A 27,436-nucleotide genomic window follows, 5' to 3' on the forward strand; every position below is an offset into this window, starting at 1 on the left:
CCTTTGGGAAAAATGCTTCATTTATTTTATTATTTTTGAAGAGGGATTTGGTTCATAGGGGCTTCCCAAGTGGCGCTAGTGGTAAAGAACTGCCTGCTAATGCACGAGATGTAAGAGATGCGGGTTCAGTCCCTGGGTTGAGAAGATCCCCTGAAGAAGGAAATGGCAACCCACTCCAGTATTCATAGTCCCGTGGACAAAGGAGCCTGGCAGGCGACAATCTGTGGGGTCACAAAGAGTCGGACATGACTGAAGCAACTTAGCACAACACAATTGGTTCATTGTGAGCTGCAAACTGAGACTAGTTCTTGTAGGAATGTGTTCCTTTTGGAGAAGTTGTGGCTTGATCCACAATTTTGTACAGTGTTGGGCAGTCTCTCCAGGGCCCAGAATTCAGCCTTGAGTTGGCAGGGGGCTAGGGGAGAGGGGAACCTGCTCTCCCAAGGACTGACAATTTTTCAAGTGTTGAGAGCCAGCACCTTTGGCTCAGGTTCTGACCTGGCTGTCTCTCTATGGGACTTGCCAGACATGGCTTCAACCCATCTCCTGTAAGTGGCTCTGAGAGCACAGATGTCCACTGAGGGCCAGAGCCTGGCCCTCAAACCCTCTACCGGGCCTTCAAGTCTTTTCATCAGGGGCTCCTTGGTCTCAGTGACTCTGAAATTCACAGGACCTTCTTCTTCACCCCCAGAGAAGGGAATGGCAACCCACTCCAGAGTTCTTGCCTGAAGAATTCCATGGACAGAGGAGCCTGGTGGGCTACAGTCCACGGGGTTGCAAAGAGTCAGACAGTTGAGTGATTAACACTTCCACTTCTTCCTCTTCACCCCCAGCCAGGACCAGGGCACGGCCTTCGTGAGATGTCTCCAAGCTGCCATTTTCTTTGGTTGGAGGTGGGGGTTGGTGACTGAAGATCTTGAATCAGTTTGGAAGCAGGGAGAGGGGCCAAGCAGGTGTTTGAGGGCAGCATGAGACACTAGAGTTTTGGGGGCACCTAGAACTGAGGCAGTGAAAACAGAAGAATGGAAACACGACTCCTTTCGCCTCTTTGACTCGGATGCACACAGCCTTCAAAGAGCCCTTGCCAGCTCCTCACTCCAGCCTGGGAGAAGGGGACATCTGTGCCAAAGCAGGCAGGCATTCAGGCAGTTGGGAAGGAATTTTGGTTAATGGTGTCAAATGCCTGAGGGATCCCAGCCTCAGTCTGCCTCGCTCTTACAGAGTCTCGTGCACCCCTACCAGCAGCTACTGCCTTTGTGCTAACAGCTGCCCAGTCAACCTCCAGTACAGACCTGCCTCCTCAGCTCCAGACCAGCACCCCCACTGCCTCCTGACCACCCCTCGCATGTCCCACGGCTCCACAGACCCATCATGCATCCAAATACGTGTCCTGATCTTAATTTCAAAGAAAAAAAAATCATATAGGACAAATTCATAGGGCCCAAGAAACAAGGTTTCACAGGACATACTCAAGCTCAGAGGCATTGTGCTGACTTTTGTGTTATGACTTGGGGACAGTGTGGAGGGGTCAGCATTTAACCTCTCCTTCTTTCCTTCCAGATGAGGGTGTGCACATCTCAGCTTCTGGTCCTTTTTCATACTGTTGGCCAAATTGAATTTAAATAATTATTTATGGAAATTATTTATTTATTGTCTGTCTCTCCTGGTTTAAGCTTAATAGCAGAGATCATGGGGTCACTTCTGTAGCCCTGTTGTCTGCACAGTATCTGACATAAAATAGGTACTTCATAAATATTTGTTGAATGAATGAATGAATATCCTTGTTCATTACCCAGGATGCAGGTCCCTGTAGATACCCTCAGTCTTTTCCTGCTTTCTTATCTCCATGATGATCTGTGCTTCATCCCACCCAAACCAGCCTCCCACTGCACCCTCTTCCCCACCCTCAGGATTTTCAGCTGCTGTCTTGACGTGGGCTGCTTCACAGAGTGTGGTAGTGAGCTCCCCGTGCTGGGCTATCTGCAAGCACAGGCAGTAAATGCACCTGTCAGGCTGTCCTGAAGGGCAGGACTCTGATCAGTGACAGTGAGGTGGTGCAATCTTTACCATCTAACAAGCCCCCAGCATGCCTGAGGTCTCAAGGCAATGGCTTTCTCCCCAGGTTCCAACTGCTGGGGACTGTGCGGGGGGTTGTGAATTGGCCTGCTGGGACTAGCGATCACATCTTTGCCACCTCCTCTGCCTGTGTTCCATGCCCCTCAGGTCCCAGAGCTACTGGGTGAGAGCAAGCAGTCCCAGGCCAGGCCTGTGATTGCTGAGTGAGCCCGAAGTTGTGAGCAAGATGGTCAGGGTGGGATCTCCATCCAATTGCTTCTACCCATCCCCCATCCAGCCACCATAGCCCAGGAAAGGATCTGACAAACCACAGAAGTAAATAAATAACTTAGAAGTAATAAATAGGGGTCCAGCTCCCACCAGAGAGTCCAAGGCCCGCTCCAGCACAGGCACTTCGGCAACGAATTACAACACGTCTCCAAATCTGTGCCCCCAGGCCCGGGCTTAGGTTGAGACCTCACACTGCTGGGTTCTCTCGAGGAGTCCTGGGTTCCTGGCCCGGGCAGTGACAGAGTCTGTGAGCAGTGGGTCCTCGGCTCTCCACAGCTGAGGTCTCTGGTGTCTGCGGGCTTGAGGCCGGCAGGGTGGGAGCCCTGGGGCCGCCGGTCAGTCGTGCCTCCATCTCCGCAGGGCTGATGTCCATCACTCACACGGCCGAAGCCTCCATCTCCGGCCAAGCCCCCAGTGATCCCAGGCAGTTAGATCCACGGGTAAGGGTCTGTCCGCACGCCCTCGGAGCGAGCCCTCAGCCCAGACAGCCGCAGGCAGTGGCCGAGAGGCGGTCCACGGTTCTCCAGGTGCTGTTGACGTCCATGAACGAAACGGCCTCGTAGCTCGTGGGTCGGCAGCAGGGCTGGCTGACGGGCCGCGAGCCCGGGGGCGGCCTCAGGGCCCCGGCGTGCAGCAGGTTGGCCAGGCTGAGGTCGTGCGGGGAGCGCGCGCGGCGGCAGGAGCCGCTGCAGAAGCGGAAGCGCACCAGCTCGTCGGAGCGGTGGCCCAGGCCGAGCGCGCGCACCGGCACGAGCTGCGAGCGCAGGCGGCAACCCCGCGCCCCCGCGGCCCGCGCGCGGCTTCCCCGGCTCTCTCTGCCGGCCCGGCCCCCCGCCCGCGCCGCGCGGGCCCCGCGAGGGGGTGCGGGCGAGGGCGAGGGCGCTGGCGGCGGGGGCGCGGGCCGGGGCGGCGGGGGCGACGGGCGCCGGGCTCTTCCGCCGCATAGACGGGCTGCGCGGCCCCCTAGAACGAGACGCAGTTACGCTCGGGTCCCCCGCCAGCCCGCCCCGCCACGCGCCCTCGCCCTCTTGCCCTCTCACCTACCGGGCAGGGGGCCCGCGGGGGACGCCGGGGCGGGCGTGGGGCCTTCGCGGGGGACCGGGCTGCGGGGCGCGGGGCCCAGGGAGGCCTCACCCTCGGCGACGCTGCTCAGCAGGGCCAGAGCGGCCAGGGTGGGCCATAGCGCAGGCTGCTAGAAGAGACGATGGGGAGCCTCAGGGGGGAAGAGGACAGCTTGGTAGGGTCTGGAAGGGGCTGGGGCCCGACAGAAGGATTGGACGATAATGGGCCAGCAGCCCCAGGGAGCGGAGAGAAAGGATCTCTGGAGGGCACTGACCCTGCTCCCTCCTTCTGGCCCCTCCCTGACCATTTCCCCACCCACTTCTGATACCTGACCCCCGGAGCCATGCTCTCCCTTCCAGGTCAAGCCACCTTTCCTCAATACCCGGTAGAAGTCTCTGGGAGAACCACTCACCTGCCGCCTAGGCCCGGCCCGGAGGGGCAGCACAGAAGGGCCTCCTCGTCCAGGCTCCATCTCTGTCAACACCAGGAGCTCCCATCAGCTGTAGCCAACCTGTTCCCCCACCCTCCTCTTGAGGCAGCTTGGAACATGGAGAGATGAGTTATCCTCAGAGCAGGTCATCCCTCCACTTCAGCTTCTCCAGGTGAGGGACAAGGGGCTTGGGCAGCTGGGCTCAACCCAAGAGAAGTGGCTGCATCGAGAACCTATGTGGTGGTGCTTTGCACCTGTTTCCTTTCAGATCTCATAACTCCACGAGGTAAATGGTATATATCATCCTCATTTTCCAGACCAGCAAACAAGGCTGAGAGAAGCTCAGCGGTTATCTAAAGTCACAAGGGTAGACCCACAAGCTGTGCGGGGAAGGGAACTTCCTGCTCTGTGCTGCAGGGCTGGAGAAGGGAGCAGCTGGACACCCTGACCTCACAGAGAGCCTGCTGTCCATACTGCAGAGGAGGAAGTTGTGGCCTGGAGAAGAATTAGGGTGCTTGAGGGTTGCCCCGAGTTATTGGATGATAGTGAGGTCCAGGCTTCAGCCTGTGCTGCCCACCCAAGTGCTGCTGCACCTTGCTCCTCTGTGATTTATGTCTGGATGCAGAGCTGCCTGACCACAGAAGTCTCTTCTGACCACAGACATCCTTCAAGAGCCAGCAGGTGGTAGAGGCTGAGGAGCCCTCTAGGAACAGGGGAGGGGGTCTGGGCCATGGCTCTCTATGGCCACCAGGGGGCAGCATCTGTCAAGCCTGTGGACTCAACGGTGGGTGGGCTTTCCCCCTACCCTCAGCCAGACTCAGGCCCCTGCAACTCCCAGGAGTTGCTTCCTACACCAGCCTGGTCTCTGAGAGCTGAGCCACCCTGAGAGCTGGTCCAGGACTGTCTGCCTGCAAGCTCCCTCTGGATCTGGCAGCCTGGCCCTGCTCCTAGAAGTTTCCCCCATGAACCATCCTTCATGAACCCAGTCGGCCTTTCAGAGTCCCACCAATTTTTATGAGCCTGCACTGCCTGGCACTCCCAAACACCTCTCGAGCCCTGGAGCCTTCATAGGCCCTCACTAGCTGGCCTGCTCGTGGGTCCCAGCTGTCACCTCCAACCTCACCCCCAGCGCACAGAATGCCACGTGCCTGAGGGCCAGGTCTCCCTGGTGAGGCCCTCCAGCGCCACATGTGCTTGCCTGGCAGAATTTGGGCCTGAGGAGCCAGGGTAGTGACTTGATCTCACTGATGGAAGGAAAGCCTAGCAAGGTAGGGTTAAAGGCCCCTGCAGTAGGGGGAGCCCAGGAGCAGGTCTCTTGCGGGCAGTTTAGGCCCTCAGACTCCCTCGGTGCCATCTGGGGCCACCTGGTCCTCCAGCCCTTGTCTGGCCGCTCCATCTACCAGCCCGATACTCACCAGGGGGGTTCTGTGTCCTGTTCTTCTAGGCACCTTTCCTGGAACCAGAGCCGGGCTTTCCCCTGCAGCCCAGAAGCTTCATGCCCAGGGCTGTGCACCTGGCCGTGCCTCTCTTAGCCAAAAGCGAGGTCTTGGCAGCCAGTCTGAGCCCTGTAGCGGCAGCAGGAGCCTCGCATTACCGCGGCGGGCCCGGCAGGGCTAGGCAGGGCTAGCATAGTCCGACAAGCAACTAGAGGGACTGAGGGGGGCTGGGAGGGGCGGAGAGCTGCACAGCGGGCCCAGAAGAGGGAGAATGTGAGAAAGGAGTGGAAGGGGACAACCCTGGCCGCTCCCCTCTAGCCCCTGGGCTGGGACGAGGGATGGGCGAAACAGGTCGGCTTACCGCGAGTGCAGGGCTCTGGGTCCGGGACACAGCGAGAGCTGGGACCCGAGGGACCTGCTGCTGGCGGAGCCCGTGGGCCGTGTCTGGGGGCAGAGCCCAACTCCATCCCTCAGCAGCCTCATGCCCGCCGCCGTCCGGTGTCAAATTCCAGCCCTGGCGTCACCGGATCCTGGGGTGGGGCCCAAGCGCTCTCCCACCCCGCCCTACCTTTCAGGGCTCACCTGGCTGCTCCACCCTCTGGAATTCGGTCCCCCTCACTCCACTAAGGTCCCCCGAGGTAGGGGAGGAGAAACTGGGGAGGGCCCCCAGGTCGGTGCAGAGGCACAGACACTGGGTGTTCAGAGTTTGGAGACACTTGGAGTAGGGAGTTGGGAGGCCGGGCAGAGGGCGGGAGAGGGAGGGGATGGGCCGGTCCCTGCCTTGGGCCACTGGCGTTTGGGCTCCTGTCGTCCTGGCTGGCCACTCTGTGCTAGCTGCTCTCTCTGGTCTACCACTAGTTTCTTCTCTCAACAGACTCATCGCACTCCTTAAGTTCGCAAGGCACCGAGCTGGGGCTTTCAAGGTCTGACCCGGCTCTAGCGGCCCCAGCCCCTCCGCTAGACCCACCGCTTCCCCTCCGCTGCCGCCTGGGGCTTGGAGTACAGACACACCTGCAAACACCGCTGCTCAGCCCGGCACAGCGAGGGCAGCTGGTAGGAGGGGGTGCCAGGGGCTGAAGAAGAGGAGGGTCCCGGAGGAGGAAGGTTTGCACCGAGAGTTGAGGTAGGAGCTGGAGGGTCGTATTTAAGATGCCTAATTATGGCAGTTTGGCTGGTGGGATCGAGGTTGGGTGAGTAACAGGGGTAGAAGTAAAGAAAGGCCAGATGCTGTATGTCCTTATAGGCAGTCTAGACTTTATTCTGGGGACCACCGAACTTGTTTCAGGCAGGAGAATGGTGTGATCAAACGTGCATTTCTGTGGCTAACTCTGGCTGAAGTGAGGATGGTTTGGGGGTATGTCAGGAGGCTTCTGGGGGACAGAGGAATCTGAAGCTGAATTGTGGGGAGAGTGTGGGGCTTCAGCGGCTCTTTCAGGGCTGCACCTTTTTGAAAACTCAGTTGGTGCCAGATTGGATGGGGTGGGGCAGTGGGACAGTCTGCCTTTGGTCTGGGTGACCAGGTGTAGGGGATTCATTCTGGCTGGGGCTCCTGGAGCAGAGGCAGGCTGTGGACAGGAGCTTGTGAGTTCAGTGTCGATCGTGCTGAGCTGTAGGGACCCGTGGATTATCCTAGTGGAAATGTTCAGGAAGTGACTGAATTTGTAGCCTGGAGAAAGTGAAGTGAGCTGGGCTGGAGATAGCAGTTTGGGAACTGTTGACCAACCGACCATTGGAAGCCATGGGTGGGGATGAAAGTGCTCAGGGGATGTGTTTGGACCAGCTGTACTCTGGCTGTGTGTCAGAACCATCTGTGGATCTTTTAAAACTACCCAGATCTGGGCCCACCCCCAGACCTGAATCAGACTGGGCATGCGCAGTTTCCACATCTGCACAGGTGATTCTGGTGTGTGCTGGCGGACAGCCACGCCTTTGGGGAGAGCAGTTCATGTGCAGCGGTGGGGACTAGAAGCCTGACTGTCCCCAGGCAGGGAGCAGCTCTGCTCGCCCCCGGCCAGCTGCCCAATTGGGAGGGGGCTTCTTCCCCAGGGCTTTATCAGCCACGGCTGCAGCTTGCTGGCATGCAGCCTATGCCTTGTACAACTGCAGGGGGCGCCATTCATGTAGCACACAGTTCGCATTGGAGTTTGCATCAGAGTGGCCTTGTCTCCAGCAGAATGGAAGGAAGTTTCTGGGTCTCCCTGTCCCTCAGTCAGGGCTTCGCTTTCTCCTCCGCCAAGGAGGTTTCTGTTTGAGGACAAAGTGCCACAGTATAGGGGCGTGTGGGAGTCCGGAAGGGGATGGCACTCGGATTGGGATGTCAGGTGAGAGGTGAGGGGCCAGCCTGCCCCACCTGCTGCCACGTGGCAACTCTGGCAGGAAACTCACACCCAGGCCTGTGGCCTCAGGGGCAGGCTTGTGCTGGCCTTTCTCAGGCTGGCCTGCCAAGTGGGGGAAGGGACAGAGCAGATTCCAGGGCTCTGGGGGTGGGATGTCCTTTCCACCTGCCGTGGGTTCCTGGGGCTGGGCTCTGCCTTCCTGTTCTGTGCAGGAAGAGGGTGCTGAGAGGAGACCGTGTCCTGGGGGGAGGGTGGGGCTGCCAGGAGTGGGTGAGGTCTGTGGGCTGCTCTGTGTTGGGTACTTGGCAGGGCCACTTTCTTGTGCCTGCAGGAATCTCTGTCCCTGCAGAGCTCGGGCTGTGATGACCCAGCGGTGCTGTCCTGAGTGCTGCGGCCTTCAGTCCCTTGCCCTCTAGCTCCTTTAGGGGGGTACCAGCGTAGATTCCAGGGCATGTCCTGATGCCCCTGGTTTGCCTCTCAAGGCAAAGAGGGTGCAGGACTGCTGTGAGACAGGGGAGGCTCCAGAAGGCCCCTAGGTGACCACGCAGGTCCTGCAGCTGGGAGAGGTGGAAAGAAGGCTGGAGAGATGGCCCTTGGGTTTAGGGTGGCTGCTGAAGCCTTGGGTTCCTGTTTCTTCTGGGAAAGTCAGAGAAAGCAAGAGGAGGCAGGCTCAGGGAAGAGCTTTATTGCTTCCATGATGGCTTCCCAGCAGGGCTCCCACAGCCTGGGTGAAGTCCTGGTGCCTCACGTCCCTCTGGTCCAGGCTAAAGGCAGAACCCGAGGGCCTGGCAGTCTCGTTGCTGAAGCCCAAAAGAGTTGCCGGGTAGGCTGCTCCAGGCCTGCAGCACTGTCCTGGGGGTCGGTTGCAGCTGGGGTGGGGGTGGCGGCCGTTCCCATCAGGCTGGGCCAGGCCATGCCTCCGGAACTCTGAAGTTCTTTCCGCTCAAACCCAGGGGCGTCTTGTTGGCTTAAAGGATGGCTCCAGGTTTTCCCTGTGGGGAAGCTGGGTGGGACTATCCCCTCTGTTCCCCAAGAAAGGCCAAACACTGTCATGAACTGGAGGGGGCTGGCCTGAGATCCTGCCCACCTCCCCTCGGCCCTGGAGCAGGGCACAGGCTAGTCCTGGCACCCCCACTCTACGGGGAGCCTGTTGGGACCATTGTCTGAGGGGCCCTTTAGTGGGTCTCTTTCTGCACGGCCAGTGGACCAAACGTGACATCTCCAACCTGATTAAAAAATAAATTATCCCTACCCTCCCCCCACCCCAAATTCACAAAGTGATAATACACCGAACACTGATTGGAGAAATGATTCTGGCAGCAGCTTTGCTGCCTAGCATCCGCTTCCTGCATGCTGGGCCTGCTGGGCACAACCAGTGGCCTCCTGGCCTTCTGGCTTCAAGGGCCCAGGCTGAGCTGAAGGCCGAGTGCTGGGCTCTGAGGCTAGCCTCTGAGCAGACGTAGCTCTGGCTGCCCTGCCAAGGCCTCGCCACCCCTGGGGCCACGTGGCACGGTCCTTCTCCTGGTCTGAAGGCTCCCGCGCCTCTCAAGCAGAGCCAGGCTGAGGCCAGTGAAGTGGGCAGGGGGTGGTGGCTGGACCTCTGTGGCGCTGTGCTGGGTGCACCTCAGATACCACTGGTGAGGTCAGTGATGACACGCGCTTTCACCAGTTTCCGCAGAAACTCTTTCTCTCGCTGAATGTTGTGCGTCCAGGACTGAAAGGGAAGACGGAGTGGCAGTCAGTTGGGCAGCCCAAGTGGCTGCAGGGATGGAGCCCTGCTAGAATGCTGCAGGCTACCAGTGTTCCATGCCCTCTTCTGAGACCACCACCCTCCACCACTCCAGAAGCGCTGCGGCTCACCCTCCTCCTTTCCCAGGACCTGGAGAAAATAACCTTCTAACCCCTTTCCCTCCTTAAGGAAGACTGTGCCTCTTAACTTCTTCCAAGCCTTAGAGATGGAGGCTTTCCAACCACGTTCCCATTCCTTCAACCCCTCCTTGCCCGGCGGCTTCTCCGGGCCCTTAGGCCCTCGGCACCCCAAGGTCAAGCCCTGTGAGTCATTAGGTCTGGCCCAAGCCTGGGGGGTGGGCCCTGCTGGAAAGCGAACCACGTGGGGTGGCTTAGTCATTCTCTGACCTGACGCAATCCACTTTCCAGGCCTAGGGGCAGCTGATGAAATCCTGCCTCTCAGATTAGAGGAGCTGGAGGAGGGGGGTGGGGGTAGAGGCTCATTTTATTGTTACTGTGGAAATTGGAGGGAAGACGCTACCTTCCAGGGCTTTCCTGGGGAAGACTGCACCCATGCTCAGGTTCTTTCCTTTCCCCAGTGCCAGGAAGCTGTGATGACTAAGTCTCTCAAAGAATGAAACAGGATTGAATGAATAAAGGAATGATGAAAGCCAATAGCTTTATCACAGTCTGGACACAGCTGACTGCTCTGTTGCATCCGACAGCATGCGGCTCACCCTAGGATGTTCACAGCCACTGTTTACTGGCGTGAAGAATTTACAGCTCTTGTCTGGTCCTTGTCTGATCCAAGCAACCTCCTCCAACCTGCCAGATCTTTTCACTTTGAAACTTGGGCAAAAATCCCCTATATTCCTCTTCTCTCAACACCCCCTTCAACCTCCTGTGCTAACCACGAACCTGGCTAAGGACCGCGTTCCCTAGACATGCTTTTTCTCCCCTCACATCCACACTCCACGGTGCTTGGAGGTGGCAGAGTCTTCCTCATTTGTTGCTGCATCTACACAACTGTCCCTGTGACCTCCCTCGAACCTCTGGCTCCTCTGGCTCCTGGCATTATTCTCAACTGTTGGCAAACTGCCCCTCCTTGGTGCAGACCCCTGGGTGATTCACCCTTATTCCTTGAAGATCTATTTTTTAAAATTTACTTATTTATTTGTTTGACTGCACCAGGTCTTAATTATTTTTATCTTTATTTTGGCATGCGAGATATTTAATTGCAGCATGTGAATGCTTAGTGGCAGCATGTGGGATCTAGTTCCCTCACCAGGGATGGAGCCTGACGCCCTGCACTGGGAGCACGGGGTCTTAGCCACTGGACCACCAGCAAAGTCCCTTTCTTGAAGATTCAAACTTCTACATATATGTGTTGAATGAAATTAGATTTTCCAGGTAAGAAAATGAAGGCATGGAGGAATGGCAGGGCCAGGATCCAAGCAAGCATAGAGACCCGCACAGCTCTTTACTTCCCCCACGCCTGCATCACTCCCCAGGAAGTAACCAGTCTGATGGGTCCGTTTCAAGAATATCTACTGGGAGTCTCTGCGGGTTGAAAGGTCAGCAGAGGACTGGATATCTGGTGATACTCAGGAATTATTGTTGAGACCTCCCTGGTGGTCTAGTGGTGAAGACTCTGTGCTCCCAGTGCAGGAACTAGACTCCACGTGCCACAGCTAAGAGTTCACATGCAGCATATAAAACCCAGCACAGCCAAACAAGCAAACCAACACTGCAGGGCAATAGGGCTTTTTTAAAGAAGGAACTATTGTTAAAATTCCAGGTGTGATAATGGTGTAGTATTAAAAAAAGTCATCCTTATCTTTTAGAGAAAGTTGCTGAAATGTTCGTGGCTGGAATGGTACGATGCCTGAGATCTGTGTCCCAGTAACCAGCGGGGAGGGGAGGCTTGGGAGGAAGAGCAGATTGAACAACACTGGCGTGTGTTGATTCCTGGGGGCGGGAGGCGACACTGCGTGGGAGCTCATTAGTCTCTCCTCTACTGTGAATATGTTTGACAAGTTCATAATAAAAGAGTGAGCAAAAATGTCTGCCAGGGTGCCTCTCTCTTGGACCAGGCAATGCCCTTTCCCTGGGGATCTTTTCTCAACCCCTCCCCAGTGCACACAGCACAGGGGCTCACAGCACTCTCCGCTCCACGCCACCTGCACTGTCCACAGGCCGGGGCAGGACTCTGGGACCCTCACCAGGACCCCTGACTCTGGATGCAGAAGGGCCGTCCTTCTCCCAACTCCCATCTTTATCTCTGTGCTCCCAAGGTTCTGCCCTGACCTTCGCACTTCCTCCTCTGATGTCTCCCTGAGACATCTCATCCATGCCTCCCTTGTGCTCACTGCTCGCAAACCTCCATTTTCAGCCCAGATTTCCCTGTTGTGGGAGACTGCTGTGTGAGCCCACTTCACCCTCTGGCCACTGCTCAGTCCCTTTCCTCTTCTCTCCTCCAGGCTTCCCCAGAGAATGTTTAGTGGGAGCCGCACTCACTGTTCAGCCGCTGCACTCTGGCTTCGAATTCCCTGCTCCTTTGAAACTGTGCTCAGCACAGCCCTCAAGGGCCCCCTAACTGGTACCTCCAATGGCCGCGTCTCAGCACCTCTCCTAGGACTTCCGTGCCACAATGGTGCCCTGCGCTGGTGATTGTAGGCACACCCTCCTTGGGTCTCCAGGATCCTGCATCTTCTGACCTTGTCTACTCTCTCTCCTCCTTTATGAATGCCTCTGATATCCCTCACTAACCCCCCCGCATTCAGCCCTTGCCTCACTGTCTTCACATCTCACACGTTCCCACTGGGCCTGGAAAATGGGCTGTGAAGCAGTGGTGGGGCCAGGGTGCTGAATGGTTCCCTTGCTCACTGAAGACACCCCGAGGGACAGCAGGGATCCTGCACCCAGGCACCAGCATTTCAGGGACTCCTCTAGGATGCTGAGACGCAATAGTAATAAGTAGGTGTAAAAACATTACCATTAATAATAATGGCAAACACGTGCGGGCACTTACTATGGCCAGGCCTTCTTTACACATTATCACACTGACTCTTTCCCAAACCTCTCATTACCCCATGTATTGATAAGGAAAGGAAGGTATACAGACAGGCTGTGAACCCAGGCCATCTGATTTCTTCACCAGCACTGCTCAGCACTCCCATGGAGGTGGTGCAGCAGATGCCGCGAGTCGGAGCCAGATGGTTCTGCAGGATAATGAAGGGGGTGGGGGTAAGACAACTGAGAGACACAGCAGGTGGAAGAGGGAACAGCCTCCACCAGTGCTTCAGGGAAGGCGGGTCCTTCCACCTCATTCCGAATGGAGGCCCTCTCCAGGCCTTGCTGATTTAAAATCCTAACCAGTTCTTGCCTCTGTCTTCCTGTCATCACTGAACAGTTCCGGTGAATTTTCATCTCTTGCCTAGACTGCTGAGACAGCATCCCAACTAGCTTCTGTTCCTGCCTGGACCCCTCTGTCATGTTGGAGCCACAGTGACCCTACTATGCACTCATCCACAGCTGAAAACTGGTCCACAGCTCCCTCCTGCCTTCAGAGCAAAGTCCACTCTCCTTCCTATGGCAGAGAAAGCCCTTCCTGATCCAGCTACTGCCTCTCACCCTCTCCCTAAAGCCGTTACATAAAGTTTACATAAAAGGAATATGTAAGAGACCCAGTAAAGGAGTAAACAGAAGCCAGGAGGCACATAAAAGCAGTGAGAGCAATTTGGGGCGGGTGCTGGCAGGGGACGAGGCAGCAAGAAGGTATGTGAAGAGAGGTAGAGATGGAGAGACAGGGTCTCTCCACGGGGTCCTGGTGAACAGGAGGAAGGGCTGGAGCACCACTGAGGGGTAAGACAGGTCGGGGGCTCTCCTGGACCCAGGAGGAGCTTACTACTCCTGAACCCCATTCCAATAAATAGGAGGCCCAGCTGAAAGGTTGTTTCCCAAGAGATTCTCAAGTCTCTCTTATATCCTTGAAATAACTCACAATCACTCGAGGCCACCTGAATGAAGCCTCAAACAATACAGATGGGAACAGAGCCCTGGCTGGGGGTGTGAATCTCCTGGGGAATGTGCAGAGTGAGAAGGTTGTCTAGGATGGAGCCCTAGTTAATGCTGACTCTTAGGGGTGGACTGAAATCCAGGACAAGGAGGAAGAGAATGAGAGAGCGTAGTGAGGGAACAGGAGGGGCACTGAGATGCCGGACTCAGAGTCTGAGCAGGAGAGCATTTCAGAGGAAGCACCGGTCAACACAGAAAGCACTGCCAAGTGACCAGGAAAGAAAAGACTGACACGTGTCCTTTGGACTTGGCAGCCTTGAGTCACTGGTGACCTTGGTGGGAGTCCTCTTAGGTGAAGGGGGAAGCTGGGCTGCGAGGAGCGAAGGGCTGAGTGGGAATGAGAGGGGCAGAGCCTGCCTGGCAACAGCAGTTTTCCTCCTTTCTCTGCATGGAGGAGGAGAGGGAGGGAGCTTTGGGGAGCATAAGACCTGAACAGTTCAGTGGGTTGGAGGCGGCCTGTAAGAGACTGCTGAGCAGGAACGAGGGCTGATGAGCTGTGAGGCTGCATGGACAAGAGGTTTCCTCTAACAACCCTCGCCACCCAGAGGCAGGAGTAGAGAAGCTGCTCAAAGCACAAGCCGCAGATGCCCAGGGTCCAGGCAGGGAGCAGCAGAAGGCGAGGGGAAGAAGAAAAGGGTGTTCGGGTTTTCCACAGGGGCTCTTGCTATGAAGGGAGAGGGGCCAGGAGAGACTGGCTGACTGGGAGAATTTCACATACTCATCACCTGGGAAGCAACTCTGGATGCTAAAGAGCTTCAGTGCCCTGCCACGGGGAAGGGTGGAGGAGGCACTGGGGGCATCCTGAGACTGAGAGGCAATGTCTGCAGGTTGTTGAGGGGGTGAGGCAGTTCTCTGGGGGGATAGAGGAACTGAAGTAGGGAGGATGTCCCTGAGCTTGCACCCAGATGGGCACGTGACGACCAGGGAGCAGCAAGGAGGAGGCAGGGGCTGGACCAGGACAAGGGGCAGGCGGCGGGGGTGGCGGGCAGAGGAAGCTCAAGGAGGAGACTGGGAGAGGGACATGCAGGATGCTGTGGTCAGAGACATGGTGGTCCAGGACACCTGGTGGCCCAGCTTAGCTGAGGGTGGGGCAGGGCCTCCCAGGGGTCTCCGAGCAGCCAGACCCGCCACTGGCTCATCCCTTGACCATTCATTTGTGCACACACAGAGTCTCTCCTTGGTGCTGGCACTGCCCCCTCCCTCGACCAGCCCAGGGACTACCCCACGCCCAGCCCCGCACCTCTCTGATGGCTGCCATGCGCACGGCCTCATAGTAGTGCAGGGGGGCATTGGGTGTGCTCATGTCGTAGCCGAAGCCTGCAACTGCCACCTCGTCACAGCCGTGTAGTGCCATGGTCACTGCCACACTGCCGAGGGTCGGGATGTTCTGGAAAGCGAGGGAAGGTGGGCAGAGTGAGGCTGAGACCCTCAGCAAAGCTCCCCTGAGCTGAGCTCCGCTCGTGAGGACTGAGCCCTCTGTTCCCACCCTGCCCCCTGTCCTTCCTCGCCAAGGCACCTCTGGCCCAAGTCCCCTCCTCCCCTTCCCAGGGTCCAGATGTCTCACCCCGCGGCCCATGAGACCATTGTTGAAAGGCAATCCGATGAGGGTGAAGGCGGCTTCCTGGATGAAATATGGGTTGAGGATGCGAATCTCGGGGGGTTCCTTGGGCACCCGAGTGGCCACAGATTTCCAGAAGCCATCCGAGGCACTCTGTAGACACAGCACAAGTGGGCATGAGCAGGCACACAGCTTATGACAGGCCTGGGGGAGTGGTGGGGACCCAAAGTGTCTACAGGCAAGTAAGAAACCAGGTGGGGGGCATGAGGTGTGTACAGGGAGCCTGGGGCTTGGAAAATAAACAGGCTGGAGAGGAGGACTCGGTGTGCGCTGGGGACGCAGGATGTGGGGCAGAGACAAGGAGACCACGTGAGCTGCAGGGAGGGCCCGGGGCTGTGCTGCTCTGGCCGGGGGCTTCTCAGGCCAAGAGGAAGAGCCAGCAGCCCAGCAGTACCCCTCCCCTTTGCCGCTACGGAGGGGCCCAGGAGGAGCCTGCCCTCTCTCTCCTATCTGCTCTGCCGGGCTCGCCTCCTTTCCCTTCTGCTGAATTTCCTCGCTCTCTCAGTCAACTGTTCTAAACTGAATCTGAAAAATAAAGACAGAACATGAGCTGGTACGGCACAGCATAACAACACTCCAACCCCCGTTCTGCCTCCGATGGAGTTGGGTCACTTTGGGCAAGTGACAAGCTCTCTGAGCTTCAGTTTCTTTATCTGCCAAATGGGATGATTCTTCCCTCAGGGGTCGCAGTACTGGACTGGAAAGGTGGCAGCTCTGGACCCTGACACCCTGGAGTCCACTCCGGGGCCACACATTCCTCTCCTTCTTCCTCCCTCCCTTCTTCTAGTTCCCAGCCCTGCCTTTCCGTTCAGTATACAAGCCCTCCCTGGTCTAGTCCCTCGAGTAGATTGCTTCAGCCATTCTTTCGTGATCGCCTTCAACTCCCTGCCTTTTGCCATTCTATTGTCCTAGCCCGGGGGAACCATGAACTTGGATCAACCCCATTCATCCATCTTTCCCACCCTTGTAACCAGTACTGCTAGAGAAGGTCACAAAACAACCCTGCAGCCTGGAGGCATGTCCCCTGGACTATGTAAGCAACCCTCTGTTGTTGGATACCTCAGCTATTTCTGGTCCCCCTGGATCTGCTCCTCCCCTGTGTTCCCCAAGCTCTGCTGTCCATCCAATCATCCAAATCAGAAAACTGGGAATCGATTTTCTACATCCCTCTTCATCTCTCCAGCCTGTTCTGTCCTATTGGTCATCTGGCTCTTTTGACTCTATTTTCTATAGGATCCCACAGATCCATCCTTTCCTCCCATGCCCACTGCTACCACCTAAAGTCCAGGTCTCACTGTCTTTCAAATGGATTATCATAAGGAGGCCATTTAGAGTGTCTGTTTTATTGACCACTAACCCTCCAGAGCCCAGCAGAAGGACTAGGACGTAAACGGTACACAGTAATTGTTGAGTTACATTCATTTCCTCAACAAACATGTAATGAGTGCCCAGAATGGGCCATCTTTGCCTCCCAAACCGCTTTCCACTCTCTGCTAGAATGATCTTTCTATATACAAACTGGATCACATCACCACTGCCCCACTAGAGATCTGAGTTTTTTAGCCAGTAACCCCGCCTGCTGCTCCAGTTTCCATTTCTGCCCATCTGAAGTCCCCACCTGCTGATTCACACCTTCATGCTTCCGCTGCTGCTGCTGCTGCTTCTGTCTATAACGGCCTGCCCACCTCTATCCACCTGATCCACCTCACTTGTTTCTTAAGACTCACATCTTCTCTCTCCTCATGCCTTTTCTGAACGCCTTCATCTCAAGGTAGAAATGGTCTCTCACCTTTGGGAGGTGAGAAAACATGGAGTTAAGATCTGCTGTGGTTTGAAAGTTTGTTCCCCCCCTCATTTGTTTGCCTAATACCTAAGGTGATGGTTAGGAGGTGGGCCTCTGGGAGGTGATTAGGTCAAGGGTAAAGGCCTCAAGAATCTGTTCAGTGCCCTTACAAAAGCGGTCCAAGAGAGATCTCCTGCTCCTTATGAGGACGCCACGATCTATGAACCAGGAACCATCTCTGAATCAGGAAGCCCTGACCAAACACCAAGTCTGCCAGCACCATGATCCTGGACTTCCAGCCTCCTGAACTGTGAGAAACAAATGTCTGTTGTTTATAAGCCACCCAGTTTGTGGTATTTTGTTATAGCAACACGAACTGACTAAGACAGAAGAATCTTGGGCCTGGATCCAAACTTGGCTCTGGTCCCTCAGCTGTGTGGAGGCCTTGGGCAAGAAACTTACCGTTTCTTCATGGATAAACTAGGGATTCTAAGGGTATTTATCTTATGTTGCGTGAATTCAATGAGATAATTCAGGCTGAGTGCCCAGCTCACAGTTGCTGCTCAGCTGCTATCAACACCAACATCAGCCCCAGGGCAGGGGCTCATGATCTGATTCATTTCTGTGGCCCAGCAGCGACCTCGAGTGTGACAGGGGACGTGAACTCCATCCCCGCTCCTCCGCCGCCCTCTGTACCTCTTCAGGCTCGTCTCCAGTGGCCTTCAATGGACTGTCTGCTCCAGCCAGCCCTCCCGTGTCCCCCGCCTCTGTGGCAACGCCACTGTCTTGGGCAAATTCTATCTGCCCTCCAAGTGTCAGCACAATGGATCAGCCCTGGGGGCAAACTTCTCTGGGTCTCAGCCCTAAACAGATGAGAGAGCAGACCCCAGGCCATCTTCCTCCTATGTCTGCCTCTGTGTCCAGGAGAAGTATATGTGTGTAAGCGGGTAAAGGTCAGGACAAGACCCAGCAAGAAAGGGGAAGGTGGAGAAATGGCCAAGTTACTGTGCAAAACTGGGGAGAAGCCCCTCCGTGTATTGAAGGAATGGCGGGTACCAGCCTGTGCCGAGCCAAGCACAGCCCCCATCCCTTCCCCAGAGCCAGGCAGGCCCCAGCATCGTCCCCCACCCCAACAGCCCCAGGTTCCTGCCCACACCTGCCCACACACACCCAAAGAGGAGGAAGCCCAGGGGCTGCTCAGGAGGGGTGGGGAGGGCAGGGACGGCACAGCTGGGGGTGTGGAGGCTGCAGGCCGGTGTTCGCAGATATTATTTATGTCTCTACAACTTTTACCACTTCACAGGTGTGGGACCCAAGATGAAGCGATGTGCTCAAAGTCACGTAAGTGGCTGGGGCAGGATGCAAACTCGAGTGTCGTGATGCCAAGATAAGTGTTCCTCCTGCCACACCATTCCTTAGCATCACTGCTGCGCCCACTTCAGGAGGGAGGGGGCCTAGAGTCAGGATGAACAGGGCCTCTCTTCGACCCACCCCGCTGGGAGCTCTGAGGGGAGTCAGGGGTCGCTGTGGTTGGTGTCACGCATTCCATCTCACAGACGGGGACGGAGGCTCAAAGAAGCGCCCGGGGGCACACAGCTGGGGAGAATCTGAGTTGGATTCAGCTCAAGAGCCTGGGTCTTTCCGTGACCCAAGATTCCCTCTTGGAGACATCCCTTGGCTGTTACCATGTGCTAAAGGGTTCCGCATGGAACCAGTGTGTGAAATGGCAGGTAATCGACTTAGGATCTCAAGCCCCCTTTGAGCATCTGCCAAGAGCTCCAGGGTGGAGAGGGAAGGGAGGCTTCTGTGTCTCTTCCCACCTTCACTGTTTTCCAGGAGGAGCAATGACTGCTGGGACCACTTGGATTCCAGGACACGTGTGTGACATTTGTCATACACAACTCAGACTGCACGACAACCAGAGTCGCCTTTAGTGGCAGGAGATGCAAGGTCACAGGCACACCTGCAGCTCCTTGGGATGTGGGGGGGTGGGGGTGGGGTGGAGGCAGGAACAAGCCCTGTGCTTGGGTCTCAAGTCCCAGAGAGCCCGCATCAGGGTGCTGGGACCCGGCACCGCTCTTTTATTTTCCCCACCTGTCACTGTCCTGGTGCAGCACCTCCTCAGGAATTCCAGGAAAAGGAGAAACAACCAAGACCAGGATCTGGCTGGGGCATCGCCACCGTGTCCCCCAGGCAGACACATACCAAGTAAACACAACTACAGCCCATTTCCTCACATAAAAGCTGCGGCTTCCCTCCTCAGAACAGTCATACACAGGCACACACACAACACGCCGCAAACCACTGCCGAAGGGCAAGGGGTCCCTGAAGGCGAGGGGGTTTGATGACCTGAGATTGAGAATCTCTGTGTGGGGTGGGAAGAGAGGAAAGCCCTATAGACACCAAGACTGAAGGGGTCAGTGGAGCAGAGGAGCCTGCCGAGACTGAGAACGAAGGGTAAGAGAGACGAGGAGGCGGGGAGAGTGTGATGCCCTGGGGGACCTCGGGCCCTGGAGTTGGGAAAACCCACGTCCACACCCAGACTCCACATGTGTGCAACTGGGGTGTGTCATGGGATCTCTGCAGGTCTCCAGGTCCTCGGGCATAATGGGGATGTCAAGAGCACGCCTTTGACAGTCATGAAGATGAAGTGAGGTGCTGTGCGTTTTACAGCGTTTGGCACCATGTCTGGCACATGACAAGCACTCAATAAATCTTGTCTGTTATGGTTCTGAATGAGTGTCACAGAAGCCGAGAGTGAGGCAGAGGGTGTGGCTGGCAATGTTAGAGGCCACAGACGGGCCAGTTCATGGACTCACATCAAGCGGGGACCAGCTTCGCCCCTGGGTTCCTTGCAGGAGGGCACTGGGTGCTGGAGGCCTTCCTCCCACTGGGTAACCCTGCCAGGCCTGCCCCCAGCACACAGCCCTGTTCCAGAAGGCCTGTTCAAACAGCCCGAGGCTTCTCACATCTCATTTCCCTGACCCACAGGACACAACACAGAGGCCTATAAAGCTGGCCTACGATGCTGGCCTGGAATGGTCAAAGCTCTCTTGCAAGGCCACCTGTGAGCTGAATGCTGGGTTGAATCCCTCTTCCAGGAATGTCCCTGCCTTACTCAAAGTCTGGACCCTGCTCATGTGGGTGGAGCCGCCGTTCTCCTGTTGATGCAACTTGCTCTGCTCTTGCCAGAGCAGCCAGGAGCACCAGAGGAGAGCATCTGGGAAGAAGTTCTGGTCCAGCCGGGCTCTGCCGTGTTTGCTGGCGCCCCTGCATGCTGCTTCTCCTACAGCCTCTTCCTTCTTCCTGCTCCTCCGTCGGGAGGCGAGCAGTCTGCCTGCTAAGATGAGAGGTCTTGGATGGAGGGCCTGACCACGGGCTGGCTTTCTGCAGCCAGGAGCAGGGCAGGTGTGCTCACTCCCGCCTCGGGCTGCCACCCCCTGAGGACAGGTCACCAGCTCACTGGGGTCACTCCCAGGAGCCACCAGGCCTCCCTGCCTCCATTGTGCCTGCCTTCAGTTCCACACAAATCTGCTCTTGACCCTCTCAGGGCTAAAATCTTCAGAGGGTTTCCACTGCCCCACTGAGGCAGCTTGTCAGGATAATTCAGAGCACAGGTCTAGTCTTTTTTTTCCTTACTTAAAAGGAGTTTATAACCCAGGACTATCTACAAATATCTCAATACACAGTATGATTATTATGATATGCACACTTAGTCCCTCAGTCGTGACCAACTCTTTGAGACCCTTTGGACTGTAGCCTACCACGCTCCTCTGTCCACGGAATTCTCCAGGCAAGAATACAGGAGTGGGTTGCCACTTCCTCTTCCAAGGGCTGACCCAGGAATCAGACTCGTGTCTCCCACAGCTCCTGCACTGCGGGTGGATTGTTTACCACTGAACCATTGGGGCTTCCACCCGCTATGATGCGAGAACGAGCCCAAAAGAGGTTGAAAACATTTGCCATACATATATATATATATATATATATATATAATCACACACACACACACACACACACACACACACACATACACACACATCTAGTCAAGGCTATGGTTTTTCCAGTGGTCATGTATGGTTGTGACAGTTGGACTGTGAAGAAAGCTGAGCGCTGAAGAATCGATGCTTTTGAACTGTGGTGCTGGAGAAGACTCTTGAGAGTCCCTTGGACTGCAAGGAGATCCAACCAGTCCATTCTAAAGGAAATTAGTCCTGGGTGTTCATTGGAAGGAATGATGCTAAAGCTGAAACTCCAGTACTTTGGCCACCTCATGTGAAGAGCTGACTCATTTGAAAAGACCCTGATGCTGGGAGGGATTGGGGGCAGGAGGAGAAGGGGACGACAGAGGATGAGATGGCTGGATGGCATCACCGACTCGATGGACGTGAGTTTGAGTGAACTCCGGGAGTTGGTGATGGACAGGGAGGCCTGGCGTGCTGCAATTCATGGGGTCGCAAAGAGTTGGACACGACTGAGCGACTGAACTGAACTGAACTGATACATACAAGACATATCCCCCAGATATTCACATGTATACAACTTAAGATGGGAGGAAGAGCAGGAATACTATAGAAACTACAAGTAAAATGAAGTAGAGCTTGAAAGAGGGCTATTCACAGGCGTACAAACTCTTTCAGAACTAACAATTAACCTGGATCAACCAATCAACAAATACAGAAGTCTCTGTTATGTATAAACCATTTAATTTTTTGTACAAATATAATATTTCAGGTGACAACCCTCAAAATGTTGATTACCATCCTACAAAAAGAGACCTTTAAGAACATCTGGTCTGGTCCCCTCCTATAGAAACCAAGGCCCTGAGAGGTTTGTTTTCTGACCCAATCCATTTCCCCTGAGGGTTCCAGCCACCACCATTCCTCCCCAACAACTCAGACTTGAATCCTCACTCGCCCTTGACCTCTCACTCTCCCCAACCAAGCAGCACCGGGTCTGTGGCTCCTGCACAGATCCACCCACAACTACCTCCTTCCTTCCCTTGTCAGTCCACTCTGCCTGCGAAATGCCCTAATAGTTCGGTAGGTCTGTTTTTGAATCCTAACCACTAACACTGCATTCCCTCGGAAAGTTCTTTACCCCTTCAAATTCTCATTACCATCATCTCCAAAATATGGGAAATAGGACTCAGTCCTTCTTCATCATGTTTCTGTGACTTGACAACGAAAAGTCACACACATAATACACTTGGCACAAAGGCAGCTTGTTAGTTTCTGCTATTAATAGTCCAGAGGATGAAGTCCCAGCTCCTTGATGTGACTTTGGCTTACAAGACCTTTCACCATCTGGTCCCCTCTCTACCCAGGTCACCTCCAGCCACTGCCACCACATCCATGAAGGCTTATCCCTAAGATTTGTGAGACCAGGGACAAAATTACAAATGGATGTCCACACACCACATCTAAATTTTAGATTCTAAATATGTTACTAATCAAGGTACCAAGCTGTTAAATAAAATGTATTCTACCCTCCCTTGAAAAATGACCTAGAAGGCCAGGTCTGAGTTGAGAATTCTGACTCCTGGAGACTGGTGCTGGCCTGGCGTGCAGGGAGAGCCTGACCCCACCTGCTCTCCCCTTCCCTTCTCACCCCAGTCCCATCTCACACCATGGGAAGTACTGTGCACATGTGCTGGGACTGCCCAGTCTGCACACCCAAGTTCTACTCACAGCCTCTGCAAACATCGTCCTTGGACTTAGGAGTCTGCAGAGGGAGATGTGTTCTACCCTCAAAAGCACAGAAGTGGACTTGGCACTGCTATGGTAAGAAATTCTGGGGTCTCCAGTACCGGGGAGGATGGGCCTGGGATGGGCATTTCCCTCCGGCCCTCAAGAGCAGCTCCGTAAGGCAAGGCCTGACCTTCTCAGAAGGTGAGGCCACCTGCAGCGAGCACAGTGTGCCAGGGGTCCTGTGGCGCCTTACAGCTGTGTAACCGGAGCCACACCGGGAAGCTTTCACTATCCCCATTGTGCAGAAGAGGAAAATGAAACTCAGAGGAGTGGGCGGAGGCAGAGGAAGAGGCTGGCTTCTGTTCCTCGTGCGGAATCCAGTGCTGTCCCAGCGACCCCCACACCAAAGGAGTGGGGGCAGGAGCAGCTGTGCAGGCTGGTCTAGGTGCCCGCAGCCTCTGCAGGGTCTCGGGCTACTCCTTTATCTGCCATCTGCTACTTGAACCATACTTTTCATAATAAACTCCTTAGGTTATATTTGGGTTTGGCCATTATCAATAACGCTATAATAAAAACCTTTGTAGGCAGATTTTTCCTTCCCTTGGGTGATGGCTCCTGGTGCCAAGTGTCACTTCCTTTCCAAAAAGCTTGTCCCCATTTGCACTCTGACTAGTCGCCTTTGAGAGCACCTGTCACTGCACTCTTGCCAGAATTATGCATTATAATTCAAACACATTCTCTGAAGATGTGATAGGTGATAAGTGGCATCCTGTTGCTTTTACATGAATTTTCTGACTGCCAGGAAGGTTAAACAGATTGCTGCTGTTCACTAGTTATATCTCCTTCCGTGTGATCAGTTCAGTCTCCTGCCCCTTAACTGCTGGGGTCCTAACGGGTTTCTTGTCTACTTTCATGATAATAACCATTTGTCATATTTCTGAAATAAACTTTTCAAAGTTTTGTGGTATCCAGTGTTTTTTGGTTGTTGCTGTTGTTTACATTTAAATGCTCGTGTATTATCAAATATGATTTTTCCTAGCACTTCTGTCCTTCGAAAATTCTCTTCCCACTAGAGATGTGATTTCTATTTTACTTTCTTCAAAATTTCCTTTGGTTGTATTTTTATATTTTACTTTTTAGTCCATTTGGAATTTATTTTGATGCATGCTATGAGGAGAGGGTCAGAAACCTTTTTGAAGGCTATATTTGGAAAAAGCAATGAACAAAAAGAGGAGCCGGCTTGGGGCTGGCTGTGCAACGCCGACGGACAACTGGACGGGCAGAGGCCAGGGCTGTTTAGTTTTCTTTCTTCCCTTTTTTTTTTTTTTAATCAAGGAGAATGATCTTGGAACTGCAGAAAGAAGATCAAACATGGCTAAGAGGAGAGAGATTCCCAGAAGAGGTGAGAGGAGAACGCAACGGTCTGAATCTAAAAGAATGCTCTCTGGGGCCATGAGGAGGGAGGCAGCCCCCCCAAGTCAGAAGACCTGGGTTGGAATCCTGCCTCTGCCACACGTTCCTGCCTCCCTCTGGGTTTCAGTTTCCACATTGATTTATTTGTTTAATGCATGCCAGCTCCATCTCAAACACCGCTGGAGGTGATGGGCCTAGAGATAAATAGGACACTCCTTGCTCCCCAGGAGCTTAAATAAGTCGACAGATAAGCTTAAATAAGTCTTATTATATGTAAGAAAGCCCTTACGTATAATAGGGTGTTGTGGGGGCTCAGAAGAGGAGCGTCTAATATCGCCTCGGGAAGACGTGGAGGTGTGAAACTGGGCATACACTTTGGTATGGCCAAAGGAATGTGCAGTCCAAGAAGAAGCGGCCGGGACAAGGAAGGGGTTGGAAGGCCCAGATCTTCCAGAAGGTGATGCCACCTGCAAGGAGGGTTATGCTGTGGGTTAATTTTGGGGGCCACACTGCATGGCATGCAGGATCTTAGTTCCCCAGCCAGGGACTGAACCCTCATCCCCTGCAGTGGAAGCATGGAGTCTTAACCACCAGACTGCCAGGGAAGTTCCTGGGGCTTTCATTTTTGAGGTGAGAAAATGAAAAAAAAAAAAGGCTGAACAAATTTATAAATGTGAGATGAAGATCCATTAGAGAGGTAAGAAAAGAAAATCAACAAAAAAGGACAGTTCCTGAGAAGGTAGGGGGAGATGCATCCAGAGACGGCAGTCAGAGCTGGGTCTGTGTTCACCTCTACCACTTAACTAGATGTGTGATCTTAGCAAGTAACTCATCCTCGCCGTGCCTCGGTTTCCTAAACCCTGAGATGGGGGTCATAATAGCACCCATTTAACAGGGTCACAGTGAGAACTGAATGAAGGAATTCAAAGAAAGCTGGCAAACGGAAAAGCTTAGTGATGGCCATGATGAGGATGATGGAAGGAGGAGGAGGAGGGAAACAACAATAACAATGATTGTGAGATGAGTAACCGAGAGGCCACGGATGACAGTGATGCAGAGGAGCAGAGCGTGTGATGACATGAGCCCCAACCCCTGAGCATCTTTCCTGGGGGTGGAGGAGCAAGGGGCAGGATGCGGGATGGGGCAAGTGCAGGGAATCTTCCTGGTATAACAGGGGATAACGGATCTGTGAGAAAGAGCTGTGTCCATTGGAGATGGCTTCAGAGGAAATGGTTTCCAGGAAAGCTTGTCTAGAGGTCTGGAAAGGAGACCGTGGGGGTGAGGACCACCGAGCTGGCTCAGCAGAGGACTCGCTGAGCAGTAGGAGGCCACGGTGTCTACCCGCCTCACCACGCTTTTCAGGTGCCCTGCACTGAGTCTCCCCAGAGGCAAGGTGGCGTCCACACTGAGCTCCTGCTAGGCAGGGCCTGGCCAGAGGCTCTGTGTTCCTCTCAGGCCTGGAATAGGGCACCGGTGCAGGTGCAGATGGTTTAGATCTGAGTGCCTGGTCCAACAAGGCCTCACACATGCGGGGACCTGGGGGCCATTTGCCTTGTGGATTCCTGGATTGCCAGCCTACCCTGCGGCCTTTCACCAGGAGCCCCATGTCTCTCCCTCTTCTAGGCCTGGCCTCTGACCCCTGCTTTTAGATCATTTCCTAGGTCAGGCCCTACAATCTAGACAAAGATTCCACTCCCTAGTGCAACTGGGCTCCTCCAGTAGTACCACCACCAGTAAAAATAAACATCCATAACTGCCGCAGACAGAACATAATTGTCACACACTGTGCCAGGTGCTTCTGTATTTCATCTTATTTAACTTTTAAGCCCATCCTGAAGGATGGATAGTACTACTCTTGTTTTATAGATGAGAGGAGTCTCGGGGGCTTAGGTGATTTGCCTAAGGGAACCCAGCTCACAAGTGACAGGGTCTCAATTTAAACCCAAGTCTGTATGACTTCAAGGCCTAAGCTGCTTTCTTCTCTTCAACCACATTGTCTCTCAAATTCAGGGTCCAGTCCCCCTATGCATGAATGTGGGGCCCTGGCTGGCCTCTCCGATCCCTCCTATCTCCCCCAAGGACTAAACAACAGCTGGAAGGTCAGGCCTGTGTTAAGGCTGTCCAGAGGCTAACCCCTAGCCAGTGTCCTCTCCTCTCCCCACTGCTGGGTGGGAACCACACCCACCAACTCAGCCCAGGTCTCAAGGCCTCTTGAATGGATGACCAGTCAGAGCTGCTCAGCAGTGAGGCCAGCTTTCTGGGTTGCCCAAGAACGAACAAAGAGGAGGAGGCCACCAAGGGGACTGGGAAGCAGCTCCCGGGGCCTTGGGAGTGCTGGGTGACCAGTATCCTGGGGCGTGGTGGGGAGGCTGGCAGAGGCAGGGGACATAGCGTGGGATGCTCACATGTCCCGTCCAGTCCAGGTCCCAGAGCTCCATCCTCAGGACAATGGACAGGGCATCTCCAGCCTTAATCAAACACCAGGAGGAGGAAGCTCAGGGCACAGCACCCGCCACAGTGCTAGGACTTTAGTTTGGGGACAGTCTGTCCCATTAGACCGAGCGACTTTGCATTTCTAGCTCAGTGACAGCACCAAGAACATCCAGCGACGCCTGACCAATGAGTGAGTGCGTGGAGGGACGGAGCCAGATGTGCCTCTGAGAAGAATTCCACGAGAGCTGCTGGCTGCCCCCCGTCCATGGACCGACATACACCTGTGCCTCTGTGTCCCCAGTTCCTCCATCCCTCCTGACCTCAGCTTCCCCACTCAGCAGCCCATGGGTGCTCCTCTGAGCTGCACTCAGCACACACGACCTGCTGGGAGCTCCTCTACCTGCTTTATGGCTTGGTCTCCCGAGATCTGAGAGATAAAGGGCCTCAAAAGGTAACTTGTTTGGAGTTATTTGTGCTGCTGCTGCTGCTGCTAAGTCACTTCAGTTGTGTCCAACTCTGTGAGACCCCATAGACGGCAGCCCACCAGGCTCCCCCATCCCTGGGATTCTCCAGTTAAGAAGACTGGAGTGGGTTGCCATTTCCTTCTCCAATGCAGGAAAGTGAAAAGTGAAAGTGAAGTTGCTCAGTTGTGAGCCCATGCACTGCAGCCCACCAGGCTCCTCCGTCCCTGGGATTCTCCAGGCAAGAGCACTGGAGTGGGTGCCGTCGCCTTCTCCGTATCTGTGCTGCCACCCAGTGAATCAGGAAATCAAGTAGCCACAAAGAGGCGTGCTCCTGTGTGGATGGAGAAAGCATGGCTAGCTCTAGCACAGGCTAGGTTTTGGGTTGTACAGTCTTCCTTTCTTACATCTTCCCCACTCTCATACCCCATCAGGACTCCTGGGAATTAGGAGGTTACAAAGGCACTGAGCCACAGCTGAAGCCTAAGACCTGTTTCAGCCTTGCCCAGCCAGGCCTTGGCTCCGGAACACAGAGCTGCCTCCTGCCAGAATTCTGCATGTGAGGCTCCAGACAGGTGCAGCGAGCACTCCAGTAGCCCAGGGGCTGCATGGTTAGAAACATC

The 27,436-nt window shown here is 54.9% G+C and overlaps 2 protein-coding genes across 10 annotated transcripts in view; both read right to left on the bottom strand.

The window, feature by feature from the left end:
* Positions 1–2,821: 2,821 nt before the first annotated feature.
* ARTN (artemin) lies at positions 2,822–3,880 on the bottom strand. The gene is given in 2 exon segments (XM_055587127.1): positions 2,822–3,309; positions 3,391–3,880. Coding segments are annotated over 2 exon segments (978 nt in total).
* A 4,611-nt stretch (positions 3,881–8,491) lies between these two features.
* Positions 8,492–27,436, bottom strand: part of ST3GAL3 (ST3 beta-galactoside alpha-2,3-sialyltransferase 3) — a 214,245-nt gene continuing 195,300 nt past the window's right edge. For 6 of the 9 annotated variants that reach the window (XM_055586136.1, XM_055586131.1, XM_055586138.1 and 3 more), the window contains 4 exons: positions 14,980–15,126; positions 14,656–14,802; positions 12,463–12,559; positions 8,492–9,324 (listed from right to left, as the gene is read on the bottom strand). In XM_055586136.1, coding sequence (XP_055442111.1) covers positions 9,254–9,324; positions 12,463–12,559; positions 14,656–14,802; positions 14,980–15,126 — 462 coding nt within the window. In that variant the 3' untranslated portion in view covers positions 8,492–9,253. Of the gene's footprint in view, positions 9,325–12,462; positions 12,560–14,655; positions 14,803–14,979; positions 15,127–23,863; positions 24,387–27,436 lie in introns of those variants that run through there. The other 3 variants (XM_055586134.1, XM_055586140.1, XM_055586137.1) reach the window with 3 other exon arrangements.

This window comes from Bubalus kerabau, chromosome 6 (assembly GCF_029407905.1).
Source record: "Bubalus kerabau isolate K-KA32 ecotype Philippines breed swamp buffalo chromosome 6, PCC_UOA_SB_1v2, whole genome shotgun sequence".
Lineage (NCBI taxonomy): Eukaryota > Metazoa > Chordata > Mammalia > Artiodactyla > Bovidae > Bubalus > Bubalus kerabau.